This window comes from Pararge aegeria, chromosome 14 (genome assembly GCF_905163445.1).
Source record: "Pararge aegeria chromosome 14, ilParAegt1.1, whole genome shotgun sequence".
NCBI lineage: Eukaryota > Metazoa > Arthropoda > Insecta > Lepidoptera > Nymphalidae > Pararge > Pararge aegeria.
Genome location: NC_053193.1, coordinates 81,135 through 95,662, shown reverse-complemented (window position 1 = coordinate 95,662; position 14,528 = coordinate 81,135). Strand labels below are relative to the sequence as shown.

Below are 14,528 nucleotides of genomic sequence, written 5' to 3'. Positions count from 1 at the left end.
GCACCTATGCGAAATATGTACAGCTGTCCAAATCAAATGATGCAACTTCAAGATTTATTGTAAATATTTGAAGAAAAAAAATGCCCTCTCTAGGGCATTGTACTGCTACGGAACACAATATGCTATAACCAAATGGCGGGTTAGTTCCCGAATGCAGATGTATTGTTGTGGTGAATGATCAAACGTCTGTTACTCGCAGGCTCTCGCTCGCCCCTGACGTCACGCGGCGGCGCGCAGCCTCCCGGCTCCAGTCGCAGCTCGCGGCCACCCGGCTCGGCGGCGCTCAGTAGCGCTCGCTCCGCACAGCAGAGTGCACGTCGCGACCCCGCCGCCACCACGCCGCCGCCGCAGCCGCACAGTCCGCCGTCCCCGCGCGGCATGTGCACCTGACCCCGGCCTGCCCGAGCCTACCGCCTCCAGCACGACCCCCGCCGCCAGCACGAGTGAGTGCCCACCGTCCGGATTGCCGTATTCGCGAAATCTCACTACCGGACACCAAAGTAACTTTAGGCTCATTGTACATATATCTGGTCAATTTTTCATTTCTATCCCCGATCCGCCGTGTTCGATGTGTCGTGCTTCGTCGTAAATAAATTGATTAGCCGGGCAATACATCATCGATTTTAAATAAACCTGCAGGTGGATAGTTGCAACACGGAAACCAGAAACGGCCCTAAGTGTGCAAAATTATGTCCACCTCGGGCACGGGCTCGATTACCTTAAATTTTAATACTACAAATAATTGTTCGAGTGAGTGCGAAATGTTAGTGTTGTAGTTATCGATTAGTTTATCAATAACAATGAATTCCGTTGAAACAGGTGCCACTGCCTACCCACTGATGAGTGTATATTTACCTATTGTTCGGTCACATATTATTAATTAGGTTTAATTTAGGCTGACGGCACTTCGGCTCTGTGTATCATAACAATTATCGAAACATAGTTTAGCACCGACAAGCGCTGGAACGCGATTCCAGAAGTGTCGATAGGGGGCCCGCGACCACCCCAGCAGCTCACGAGCCGTGCCACCCGGCCGATGTTCGCACGTCGATAAGGTTCACTTTGATATAAATAAACTACTTGATACGTAATCTAATAAATAATAATGCAATTTTGATTGAAGCACGTGCGTGGTCTAGGGTTGCACTGAATCGATTTTCTGTCCCAACATTCTGTTCGAACTGATGACGAGTGATAGTGAAACGTGAATGTTTGTGAGCACAAGCCTCGAGAGCTGACAAGAAATCGCACTGAAGTGTTAATGTCGCCCGCATCGCGCCAGTGGCGGTCGCACTGAGTAGGCTTCTAGGTATGTTGATCTGAGATCTATTTTTGAAATCGATCGGAACATGGATTTTAAACGATTTATTGATTTTTGTTATACTACACATTTACATCACTAGGCATGTGGATCAGAAACTGATTCCGTAGGTTTTTTTAATATACCATCAGATAAATCCAAAGTCGAATCAGAACGTTCAATTGGTACAGATGAAGCCTAAAAAAATGGAATCAGTCCTGCAACGATCGGTTGACGGAAAATCAGTTTGTTATGGATTTGTTGTTATTGATCGCTACAAAACAAAACGAATCGCCACATCGCGGTGTCGATTGTAATCGTGAAGCTAGCGGTGCCGCGCGGCGTCGCGCGTCGCGTCACCTCGCGGCGCGTTATCGGCGCTCGGCTGAAGGAAACCCGCTGCTCGTGTCAATATTTATTTTTAGCCCTACAATGAAAACAATTGCTATATCATTATATTATTATGAATAAAAAGGTATCTACACTTTTAGTGTACTAGCTGGGCCCCAGGGTTACGCGTAAAAAATAAACATGAAGATAACCTTCACTAAGCGAGCTAGGTACCTACATGCTTACCTAGGGGTTTATCAGATTAATGACTGGGAAATTGACTAGGAATTTAATAATACTTGACCATATGAATGTATGAATGTCCGTAGAGTGTCATTCCTCTGTGACAAAACTTCGACTAACGAATGTTCGGGTAGTTGTAGAGGGCTAGTACGGACGCTGGGCAGTGGTCGCGATTCCACCATATTACTTAAAGAGTTCAACGAACGAGTTATAGTGGGAAATGTACGAACATATAAATTATCTTATAATTTTAAACAATAACACACATCTCTCGCCATCATTAATAAGTTCTCATGACAACCACAAGAAGTGGAGCCCCTCAGGAGAAGCCACGCTTCTGTGGAAGTGTAGCGAGGCAGCTGCCATAATACTGTCCATTATTTGGTATAGATAATTGTCAGTATGCAAATGAAATGAAATGTAAAACGGGCCTACCACAAACACGCGGCAATCCGGAGTGCGGGTAGTCCCGCTACTAAAACCGATCGAGCCAATTTAAAACTGTTTGTTCGTTGTATTAGCGGTGATTGTAAGATAAATCCACAACAATACCAGATCATTTGTCTTTGTTTTGTTAAGAAGTAAGTTGCTAATAGGAATATATTCTCATACTAAATGAAAGTAATATGATGTTTTGGAGATGTCTCTTAAAAAGTCCAAAGTTTGTATTAAACGTAAGCTTATGGAAAAGTTACAGTATAAAGGAATACGTTTACGATAAAAAGTTTGACTTTGACTTATAATTTGCAACAGGAAAGACAGAGCTAATTCTACTCCTTATTATTTTAAATGATTACAAAGATTCAGATAATCATATAATAATACTTCTCACACCCACAGCCTTATAGTTCTAGCGCACATGCCTTACAGATTTTATTATTGAATTTAAAGTTTTACTTAATTTGTATAAAAATGTATGGGAAATATATAAATGCATTTTAAAATAGTTGGCAACCAAATTCTTATTTTCTGCATGTGCGATGTGTTAAAAATGCCACTTATAAATTAACGCTCCTCTTTTTGCGAGACGTATAGGTACTGTTTTCGGGCCGTTTCAGAGAGGTGTTTACCCTCATACATACTACCTAACTGATTCAGACTGGGAATATCTATAAAATAATATAAATGAATACGTTGTCTGATATATTTTTTCCAAACAAAGAAATTTAATTTGATATAGATTAATAATAGATTACAGTAATTAAAATCAGAATAAACAAAACATTTCGGCTCCTACGGGCTGACTGATCGGTGCTAGCTGCTGATATGAAAACAATTGAAATATGACTGTTCTATTTAAATTTAAAATTGTTTCAAATAAAATGTCTCTATATGTAGAGTTCAAACAGAAATGAGCGAAGGGTATGCTATCTGGAACCAATGTATACCAAAGGGCAGGGGGGCGCACCCTGCGGCCTCGTTGTCTCACAAATTAACGTTACCGTTTATCTCATGCGCAAATATGGATAACCACGCACTTCGTACTTAAGAAATAAGCGTATTTTTTTTAAATAATATAGTTATTTAAAAAAACATATAATATCTATGATAAATTGTGAACTATGTGAATTAAATTATTTAATCGTAATCGATCGGTCATACCTGTAAATATTCGATGCATCGTTGATAGCTAGCTGCGTTTTAGAAAGTATGTAAATACAAATGAACGCCCTGCGGTGTATCCTGCAACGTATAAAACCGCAGGTCACATATTGCCGTGCGGTAATTTGTATCGTATTTATTGAATTCATTTATCGGCGGGTTTTTAATCGTAATTTGCGGTTTCTAGTTCCACGTCGCCTCTGGCGCGGGAACTATGCAGGCGCTTTGGAAGGAGTCGGTACTTGCCGCCGCGGAGACGGCCACAGCCCACAGCCTGTACAGCCAATCTAAGATGCCGAAGAGCAGTGGCACGTCTTTTCCTTTTTTATTTGAGTACAAGTTAGCCCTTGACTGCAATCTCATCTGCTTGTAAGAGTCGATGCAATGTAAGATGGTAGCGGTCTGTCCAGGAGTGCGACAGTCATGTTAAACCCACACCCCTAATCGGATTCTATGCGACGTCGGACCGGAACGCAAAATCGGTTAGCGAACCTCCTGGGTTTGTAGGGTAGTTACTAGCCACGGCCGAAGCCTCTCAAGATCAGACCAGAAAAAATATCATATTATTAATTCCTAAACTGTCCCTGCCGGGAATCTAACCCGGGACCTCCCACATGAAAGCACAGCGCTCGCGGTCGTGCCTAGATTCGATCGTAAGCGTTGCCTGAGAGCGCTGTCGCCGACCTACTCGCCTCTAGGATTTGCTAATTCCAATTAAGTAGCGCTCATTACAATGCTAAATGTATTCTAGGCAAATCCGCTCCACAGTGTCACGGCAGTTGGTGCCATCCGCGTTCGAGAAACTCGAAACTCGCTAACGGCTCGCGCTTGGCACGCGCTCGGCACGCGCTCGGCACGCGCTCGGCACGCGCTCGGCACGCGCTCGGCACGCGCTCGGCACGCGCTTGTCATGTCGAAGGAGCATCTGTCGGCAGCATCACCTATCACCAAACTTCAATATCAAATCTGCCCTTTTCAAATGTTACGACGGCTTCGATGCAACATTTGTGGATAATACTTGCGGGCTGATTGTCACCTCATTATGTAAATGCATCCCGGCCGGCGGCGCTCAGTAACCAGCTGCCGTACCGACACATTTCATTGCTTAAATTACTAATTATAAATAACTTCTTAAAACGACATTCAAGCGAAACTTTACTTGTTAACGTAACTTTGTCACGCCACGATGAACGGTTTGTAAGGGCTTCTCACGACTCCAAGAGGCAAGGGCGCTATTTTCTGGTAGATTATCCACAATTAAAATCTTTCCTACAAATTGTGTCCTGGCAATGTTTACGAGCGAAAAAAATGAACTGAAAAATATTTCATAATTGCGGCAATCCTTTTTTCATATTGTGTTTAGATGCAAAGATATCTGTAGGTGTTATGTTCTCGTGCCCTCCCTCCCTACTTGTGTTAATGTGAAGGTTACTGCGGGAACACAACTACACATTAACGCATTAATTTAAGTTTCGGGATGTATGATACCCTAACCCCAATTGGCTAGGCAAGGTAATAACACAAGTATTGAGTTATATATCTATTCAATAGGAACAGAACATTTATCCCTTGTTCAAGAGCAGTAAGTATCCGATGACACTATGAAACAATGCCAATCAACCTGTTTCTCTGTTGCTGCATGAAAGTCGGACAAACAAACAAATACACTTCCGTATTCATAGTACCTATGTATTATTAGTAAGGTAAGTAAGGCGAAGTAAGTATTATTAATGTATTAGGTACGGCATCTTGTGTTGGTATTCGCATGTTAGTTTGAAGGCCACACCACACTGCGACCCAAGTACTTCCAAAGTACGTTAGCTGGAGGAGGCTGCAATAATGTGTTAATTCTTAAATTATGCTAGATGCGGAAAACAAAAACTGCTTTTAATAATTGTTAGCAAACTAGACCGCTTGCATCGCAACATCATCGCGCGTGCTGGAAGCGTATAGCTTTCCTTCGAATCTCGATTGAATGTAGGTACCATGAATTCTGTGCATAGTGCTTGCCTTCCTCCTGACCCGGTACACTTTCCTGGACCTGAACATAATTAGAATTCGCAATCATTTCTGTACTGTGGCTTGTTTTCCAAAGTAAAATTGCTTTTTAAACTAGCCTTTGAGACTAGATAATATGCACTGTACGGGGGATTCCAGAGGTCTTGAATCAACAACTAGTTTCTAAGCTAATGTCCGTTTTCACTAAATCTATAGAAAAAAACGTTTTTCCAATACTTAGGTGATAACTATTGGTGAACGGTTGATGTATAGCTGCTTAGTCGATAAGTTGTTCTGAGTTTGTTGCAGGCTCTTCTCAGTCTGCCTTCCGAACCGGTGTTAGAGTCACTACAAACCGACTGACTTGGAGTTTCACGACGACTTCCTACTTGAAATAAATGAATTTTGAATTTATATTTTTATTGTAAATATAGAAAAAGCTATACAAATAAAAACAGAATCGCGATGACTTGAAAATGTATTAATTATTATGTGTTTATCCTGTTTATTTGAGAACGGTAAAGGATGTAGGTGAGGCCTGCAGGAGGTCAGTACCCAGAGTTATCTATCGAGAGCAATTTTGGGATGTTACAAATAACCTTTTTAGGGATCCGTGCTAAAATATTGAGACCCAACCTTATGAACTTACGATACTCCGTCCGTCACCATTTGACCAGCGCCACACGTGTAAGGCTGAAACCGAGAAACCTCATGCTTGTGCCTCAATGTTGTCTGATGAACTGCTTGTTTCACGTGCTCATTGTTGTCATGTTGGCACTCGAGCTGTGCTGCCCGCCCGCAAGTCCCGCCGCTAAGCCGGCGCGGCGACTTGGCCACTGCGCGGCGGAGCTTGCGTCACGCCGCTTTGTTCTCGTTTCTCAGGTGCAATCGGAAAAACAATTAGTAGTTAATTACGTCAGCCGTGAATGGCAGCGCATTGCAGGTAATGAGCTCGTACCCGGCTCGCCGCTGCGCGGGCGCACGCGCTCGTTGGGAGCCGCGAAAACTCTGTCTATCTATTTATATAATATTAGGCTTGCACTATCCGAGTACTTTTTTCTTTTGGGGCGGATTTCAAGACCCCGAACAAGATGGCGCGGGCGCCACAAAGAACCTGCATCGCGCTAGCGAAGAGTTCACAAATAATGACCATACATAAACCACTTATAAGACGGAATGGTTGGACCTCGGCCCCGAGCACGAACACCCGCTCGGAGGAAGATCTTCCTATTGTTACGGTGCATTACGATGCTTGGCTAATCTTGATATATGTAGTCCCGTTGTCCCCGTTTACCAGGTCCCCAGGCTAACAGGGACAACAGGCTTTAAATAAAATTACTACAAAATAATGCAATATATACCACCGTCTCCGTTATCAGTCCTGGTTACAAATAATTATAAAAAATAATCCATTTGTCCCCGTTGACTATATCACTTTAATGGGGAACATTACTGTAGGGCTCGTACAGAAAAGTTGCATTTGTGTGGTTTGTTTCGTAACTTACTTTCGTAATTTAGTAACCTTAGTAAACAACGAACTCGGAATACTACAACGAGTCCGAGTACTATTATGAGTTCGTAACTTCCTTCTAGGCCTTTCAAATGGCAAGTCTGTCGGCGTTTAGTGACTCCCGTGCACCGCCTCCAGAGGAAGAATCTACCGAGAAGGAGTCACAAAAAAAACTTAGCAATTGTTCCTTTCCAAGAACATGACCAATAATAGTGGCGTGAGGGTGTAGCGCATTCAGCCACCTCGTCGTTAACGAATGCGATTCAATTGCAGAATGATCCCGCGGAGAAAGCACAACGCGTCGTCCGGCTCGCTGCCGGCGCCCGACGACAAGCACGCCAGCAACGACTACATCCGTGAGTATCCGCCCGCCGCCGCGCCGCACCGGGGCATGGGCCAGTCCCATTCGTTCCCGGCTTAATTCCGCTACTCACTCAAATTTCCCGCCGTACACTGGAACTCGCAATCATAGCACTCGTTGTCGAGTCACACCATCAGGATGAAATGGAACGTATTTCGAGCGAGTGCTGATGGTACGATTTTGCTGAGATATATATGAGTGTCAGTCAATACTCAGGTCACACAGCAGGTGCCACTGGTGTGGAGTTGATATTGCAGCGGGCCCGCGCCCGACGCGCTGACGGGAGAGTGTGTTGCAGTGTCGGAGGGCGCGGCGCGAGGCGGCTGGCGCGCGGCGCTGCGGCGGCGCTGCAACCGCAAGACGCTGCACAAGAGGTTGCCCATCACCGCCTGGCTGCCGCGGTGAGTGCACTCGTCCGCCGCCATGGGTTCTAACCGTGTCCACTAACTTGGCGCCGGCTCGACTGATTACAATACAATTCAATGGTTGCATCATATTGCTCCAAACATTTGCAATGCGAGTCTTCCGGCGCGCCAGTCAGCACGGCTCTGCGCAGGTACTCGGCGTCGCAGGCGCTGGGCGACGCCATCGCAGGCGTGAGCGTGGGCCTGACGGTGATCCCGCAGTCGCTGGCCTACGCCAACATCGCGGGGCTGCCGCCGCAGTTCGGGCTGTACGGCTCGTTCCTGGGCTGCTTCGTGTACATCGTGCTGGGCGGCTGCCGCGCCGTGCCCGCCGGCCCCACGGCCATCGCGTCGCTGCTCACGTGGCAGGTGGCGGGCGGCGTGGTGCAGAAGGCCGTGCTGCTCAACCTGCTGGCCGGGCTCGTGGAACTGCTCATGGGCGTGCTGGGACTCGGCTTCCTCGTCAACTTCGTGTCGGGCCCCGTGTCTTCGGGCTTCACGTCGGCCGTGGCGCTCATGATCGCCACCAGCCAGGTCAAGGACTTGTTCGCGATCCCCGTGAGCGGCACCACGTTTCTGCAGCAATGGATCTCTATCTTCCGCAACATCCCCGACGCCGCGCTGTGGGACCCCGTGCTCGGCTTCGTGTGCATCGCGCTGCTGCTGTCCATGAGAGTGAGTCCCGCCCGCCCCGGCGCCGCCCCGCCTCCCGCAGGCTCTAACGCGCGTCTCCCGTTGCAGAAGATCGGCATGGTGAAGCTGGGCGCCGACAACCCCGACGGGCCGAGCACGCGCCAGAAGGTGCTGACCAAGGCCATGTGGCTGCTGGGCACGTGCCGCAACGCGCTGGTGGTGCTGGCGGGCGGCGCGCTGGGCGCCGCCGTGGCCGCGCGCGGCGAGGCGCCCGTGCGCCTCATGGGTCAGTACTGCATGCAGCTACGCTGGGGACAAACTCGAAGAGTGCAACGGCTGATCACGTATTTGAAAGCGTGAGAAAGCGTGCCCGGAAACTATTTAATTGGGTTCCATCTTCAAATTTGTACCATCGAACGGCGAGGCCACAACTGCAGGCTGATGCAGGTGCGTCGTTAAGTAGTTGATGTCCCATGGACTCGTACAAAGCGTTTTGCTTCGTCGTTCTCAATTCGCACCGCAAAGATCTGGAATGCCATTCCGCTTCCGTCTTTCCCGATACCTATAATATGGGTTCCTTCAAATCGAGAGTGCTCCTAGTCTTGTAACTAAACCAACTGAGTCCCTATCAAAGATCTCTCCGTAAGGTTTCATAATTTCTTAAATAATAGTGGCACACGATCATCCAGAGGCTAAGATCCCAACCTTGTTGTCCTATAAAAACTCAAGACATTTATTACGTTATGGAATCATAATAGGTTTACCATGCTATAGCATAACAGTGTGATGCAGTACTCTAACTTAACAATTAAAGTATCGCCAAGGGCGGATCCAGCTTTGGCGCCAGGAGGGGGTCACATAGCATATAATTTAATTTTGATGACAATAGAAAAAATTTAAAAGGAGGTATTTTATTAGTGTACCTAAGTACTGTACTTAAACTTTTTATTCTTTATTGTACACTTGACAAACTTAACCTAAATAACTTATACACGTACATAATGCCATCTTCTCTTGAAAACATCCAGAGAAGAATTATCACTCACGGAATGAGGCAGTCTATATATATTTCATAACCGTGGTGAATGATTTGCCAAAACAGCTAGAGGTATGTCGAGGGGGTATTAAGCAAAACTCCGCAAGAGTGAAGAGTGGGAGTGGGAGTGGGAGTGGGTTCAACAAGTGTGTAGTGCATAAACTAAGAATTTGTAACTTAGTATAAACGGTATATATAACAAAACAACAACATAATTTTAAAGTAGGTTTAGTATACTCGTATAAGCCAAACAATAAGAAATAAAATAATTTATAGAACTAACAAAAATAACATTTAAGTTAAAACACACGCACTGGAATACTGAAAAAGTGATTTCCATTTCTTGTAATTGGTGAATTTGCAGCAATTAGTTTGACTTGGGAGTGCTGAGCGTCCGATCGCATCGCCCCTTACAGTCGCAGGGCGATACGGGCCTAATGCATATATTATGAAAAATTAAACTATAAAAATGTATTTATTTTATAATGCCATATTTTAATTCGTCTCTAAACTTAATTATTGAGCCAGGTTTGATCAGATTTGGTTCAGAATATAAAATTATGAGGTCCGATTTTCACTCGACATTACGTTCTTTACAGATATTGTTTATTTAGCTTGTAGGGTACGAGTACATTCGTAACAAACTCCAAAGCGCGCTCCATCTTAGGCCGCATCATCGCTTATTATTGGGTGTGATTGTGGTCACACGCTAGTCGATAGATTAAAAATAAGTGTGTCGATTGTACAACTATTTTGATCAAATTGATGAATTTTTAAATTTAAAAACATCTAAACGTTTTTCAATTCTGTATTTAAATCCTGCTGTTCCCGTCGACGGGCACGCGGTCAACGGGCACCTCGGGAGCGCGGGTCATGCCGATGACAGCATTACACACAGCAGTAGGGCTAGCACGGGCAGGAGTTAAAAATTAACCCCCCGATTATATCCCCTGACAAGGTATATAATTAACGTGTCCACCTGCTAAAGCCCGGGTACATGGAATAAGAGAAGTGAACCCCCGTTCATTATTGCACATATATTATTTCAATATTATTTCCACTTGGGCGCCAGTGCTCTGACAGTTTTTAAGCTGTGGGAGAAGATATATTTTTCACCTTTCCCCGGGGACAAATTTGTCTCCTGCCCATGCTAGCCGTGCATGCAGGCACACATGGCATGCACCCATGGCATGCACCCATGGCATGCACCCATGGCATGCCGGTGGCAGTAACAGCTGTCAGTTGCAGTATCCCGCGACGAAGTTACTCACATCGCGTGCTGTCTCGCAGGAGCCATCCCGTCGGGCGTGCCGGCGCCGGCGCTGCCCGCGCTGTCGTACGTGCGCGCCGACAACAGCACGGCCGGCTTCGTGGACATGGTGTCGGAAATGGGCTCCGGGCTGCTGGTGATCCCGCTCATCGTGCTGCTGGAGGACATCGCCATCTGCAAGGCCTTCTCGGACGGCCGCACCATCGACGCCACGCAGGAGATGATCGCGCTGGGCATGGCCAACGTGGCCAACGCCTTCGTGCAGGCCTTCCCGGGCGGCGGCTCGCTCGCGCGCTCCGTCGTGTCCAACGGCTCCGGCGTCAAGACGCCCTTCAACGGGCTCTACACGGGTAGGTGCCGGGCCGTCGCCCCCGCGCCCTCCGCACCCCCCGCCGCACTCACCGCTCCTTGCTCCGCAGGTGTGATGGTGATCGTGGCGCTGCAGTTCTTCACGCAGTACTTCGAGTACATCCCCAAGGCGGCGCTCGCGGCCGTCATCATCTCCGCCATCTTGTTCATGGTGGAGTACGACGTCGTGAAGCCCATGTGGCGCGCGAAGAGTAAGTAGCCCGTCGCCGCCCCGCCGGCCCCCGCCGCCGGAGCCTCACGTGCGTCTGTTGCAGAGCTGGACCTGGTGCCGGGCATCGGCACGTTCGTGCTGTGCCTCACGCTGCCCATCGAGCTGGGCATCCTGGCGGGCGTGGTGGTCAACATCGTGTTCATCCTGTACCACGCCGCGCGGCCCAAGTTCTCGGTGGAGATGCTGCGCACGGCGGCGGGCGCCGAGTACCTGATGATCACGCCCGACCGCTGCCTGATGTTCCCGTCCGTGGACTACGTGCGGCGCCTGGTCACCAAGAGCGCGGGCGGCGGCACGCCCGTGGTGCTGGAGTGCACGCACATCTACAGCGCCGACTACACGGCCGCCAAGAGCATCGAGCAGCTCACGGCCGACTTCCACGCGCGCCAGCAGCCGCTGTACTTCTACAACGTGAAGCCGTCCGTGTGCTCCATCTTCGAGGCCGTGACCAAGCCCGAGCACTTCGTGGTGTTCTACGAGGACGACGAGCTGGAGCGGCTGCTGGCCGCCGACCCGCGGCTCGCGCCCGCCAAGCCGCCGCCGCCGCTGCTCGCCTGAGCCGCCGCCCCCGCTAGCCTGAGCCGCCGTCCCCGCTAGCCTGAGCCGCCGTCCCCGCTAGCCTGAGCCGCCGCTCCCGCTAGCCTGAGCCGCCGCTCCGCACAGAGCTATTTTTCTAAGACTATTTCGATGTCGAAGATGACTCCGCGAGTCGCGCGTATCGTTGTGATGTAGAGTATAAAGTTAGAGTCTATCGCCCCGGCGCTGAGCGATCACAGATTGCAAGGTATTTTATTATTAGCGGTCGTTAAGCTGTGAATTATTAGGGACCGCTCGAAGGTTACAAAGCTAAGTCTAAGTGTCATAGATCATTTTATTTATTATAGGTAAACCAGTACAAGTTAGGTTGTAAATATACGAAGTATGTGATAGGCGCCGCGCGTGCGAGCGAGATGCGTGTGCGAGAGTGCGTGCGAGAGCGAGAGGTCGCGCGGCGTCGCCGCCGGTGTGAGCGAGAGAGAGAGAGGGCGAGCGCCGAATCCGTTTCTTGTGATCCACGACTATAGTACCTATTCAATTTACTGTTAGATACTTAATAGATTAATAAATAAACATTATTTTAAATAAAACTATTAAAAAATGACTTATTTAGTAATTATAAATTTAAAATTATAAATATGGTGCGTTTAAATGAATGACTAATGTTTCCCAGTTCCAAGAACAAAATAATTACACTCTTTGAGAGTTAATAAGGATAAATTTGTTTTATTTGGCGCCCAGACCCTCCCCATCCCCATCCCCATCCCTGCCCACAGCACTGGTAACGGCTCGCGACGGAGCCGATCGTAGCGCGAAATAACTCGCATAAAAAAAAAAAAAAGTGTATGCGTGTAACCTTTACGCGCGATTGAAGTAAAACTTTTATTATTATTTATTGAGGAAATATTTTTTTAAACTGTTGTATTTTTATTAACTTTTGCTATACACAATTGATAATAATAATATAAGTTAAGAAGCTTGGAGTATGATATATATACTTACCACCGATTCAAACTATTGTTTTAAAATAGCAGAAACTACAAAGACGTCAAAAATCTGAGTTACTCCCTAGTCGCGCCCTGAAGAAGTTTTACTTCAAAAAAATTATGAACAGTGATGTTATCACTTCCACGTCACTGGGTAGTTTGGTGGTTTCAACTATTACCATGTTAAAAATGAGTTAGTGTTGTTGTTTCAAATGTACGAAAAGGAAAAATTTTGTCATATTTTTTTTTTAATTCGATTCAATAGTACTTATTTACGTGTTACAAAACATGCAATCTTGACTGTAGGTAGATAAGCCACCTACTAAGCCAATTTGGCATGCAAATTAGGATTCTGGTAAAAATTAAAGATTTACTCAGATAACATAAATAATTTATGTATCATTATCACTATCTGAACAATAAAAATGAAATTAATTAATAGAATTAAATAATAAATTACAATATAGTTAAGTGAGTGCATGACAGAGACCACAATAACTTAACAATTAGGTACTTGCCTGCTTACGAATGTCGTTATAAATATTCATCAATAAGGTAAAAGTGTATTTAATTAAAGATTGCAATTACTAATTATCGTAGAGTTGCACGGTTAAATAGGTACCCATTGTTAGTCTTTAAAGCCATACGAATTGAAACATGCATATTTTTTAGCCCCAGTCGTTAGTAGTGTAATTCAAAAATCTTTTTATTTTTTTTTACCACATTGAATATGGAAATGAAATGATAATAACAGATATATAACGCTAAAAAGGTTTTTTTAAACCTCTTCGTTAGTTTATTACAGACGTTGACGATGCATTAAAAAAGTAGGTATTACATCAGAGTTTGAACTTTATTTGCACACTAGATTTAAACCAGATTTAAACACAAGACGCCAATTTTCTTCGGTTTTTTTTACCATAGTAAAGATGGGTAAAAGGCTATTTCTACTTGACTTTATAATCTAGGTTCAATTGAAATCCAGCCAGTGTTCCAGCCTGACGACTCAGCTACCGTGTCATATTATACAAAAGGAGAAAATGCTTTTATGCATTTTTTTCTATTGACTGATATATTTCACAAGCTTAAACCTAAATCACTTCCAGATGATCTAGTAAATTTAAATTTGGCGTCCAGCTTGTATACAAAAGAAAACATCAGAAATAAGTGAATTTTACCTTTTGGTAAGAATATTTTCCTCGGTGTGATTCCCCGTTACCCGCGACAAACAATGGAAGTCGCCGTCATTTTCGCACCTTCGCCCCATATAGTAGTGGAGGGGCGCGACGGGCCTAATGTGTAAGTGAAAAAAAAAAAAAAAAAAATTGTTATTTTACAATATCTTCTAATATTAATAAGAGTACTTTGTAGTGGTACGTTTTGTTTTTTGTTTTTATTTTTTTTTTAAACGGAACTGAACCTAAGTAAGAACTGAACCCTTCTTATTCATGTTCTAACCTAACCTAACCTATCCAAACCTTTTAAACCTAGTTTGGATTCCTTTAGACCTAAGCCTACCGGCAACTATGACTAACTAAAGACTGATCTAGCTATCTGGCTTTCATCAGTGCATCAACAGCAGCATAACTAGTATTAAAATAGTAGACCCACTGCAGTCTAGTGACGTTAAAGATATATATCGCATAAAAAGTCAGGAACAGGACAAAAAGACTATAATTGTTGATTTCGGGAGTGTTTTTACGAAAGAAAAATTCCTAAAAATATATAAAATGCATAC

The 14,528-nt window shown here is 45.5% G+C and overlaps 1 protein-coding gene across 3 annotated transcripts; it reads left to right on the top strand.

Annotated features, from left to right (window-relative positions):
• Window positions 1-271: 271 nt before the first annotated feature.
• On the top strand, window positions 272-12,520 carry LOC120629177 (sodium-independent sulfate anion transporter-like). 3 transcript variants are annotated; one of them, XM_039898014.1, is made up of 9 exons: window positions 272-443; window positions 1,124-1,309; window positions 7,257-7,339; window positions 7,643-7,745; window positions 7,901-8,423; window positions 8,490-8,667; window positions 10,708-11,037; window positions 11,107-11,247; window positions 11,311-12,520. In XM_039898014.1, exons 3-9 carry the CDS (start codon window positions 7,258-7,260, stop codon window positions 11,823-11,825), a joined length of 1,872 nt encoding a protein of 623 aa, XP_039753948.1. In that variant the 5' UTR covers window positions 272-443; window positions 1,124-1,309; window position 7,257; the 3' UTR covers window positions 11,826-12,520. The 3 variants fall into 3 exon arrangements, with proteins under 3 accessions (XP_039753948.1, XP_039753946.1, XP_039753947.1); XM_039898012.1 differs by lacking the exon at window positions 1,124-1,309; XM_039898013.1 differs by lacking the exon at window positions 1,124-1,309 and having other exon boundaries at window positions 272-500.
• Window positions 12,521-14,528: the final 2,008 nt, after the last annotated feature.

Excerpts from the sequence above, each read along its gene's own strand:
- LOC120629177 (XM_039898012.1), top strand. The coding sequence starts at position 7,258 with ATGATCCCGCGGAGAAAGCACAACGCGTCGTCCGGCTCGCTGCCGGCG. Across the intron at positions 7,746-7,900 it reads ATCACCGCCTGGCTGCCGCG|GTACTCGGCGTCGCAGGCGC; the intron begins GTGAGTGCACTC and ends GGCTCTGCGCAG. Across the intron at positions 11,248-11,310 it reads GCCCATGTGGCGCGCGAAGA|AGCTGGACCTGGTGCCGGGC; the intron begins GTAAGTAGCCCG and ends CGTCTGTTGCAG.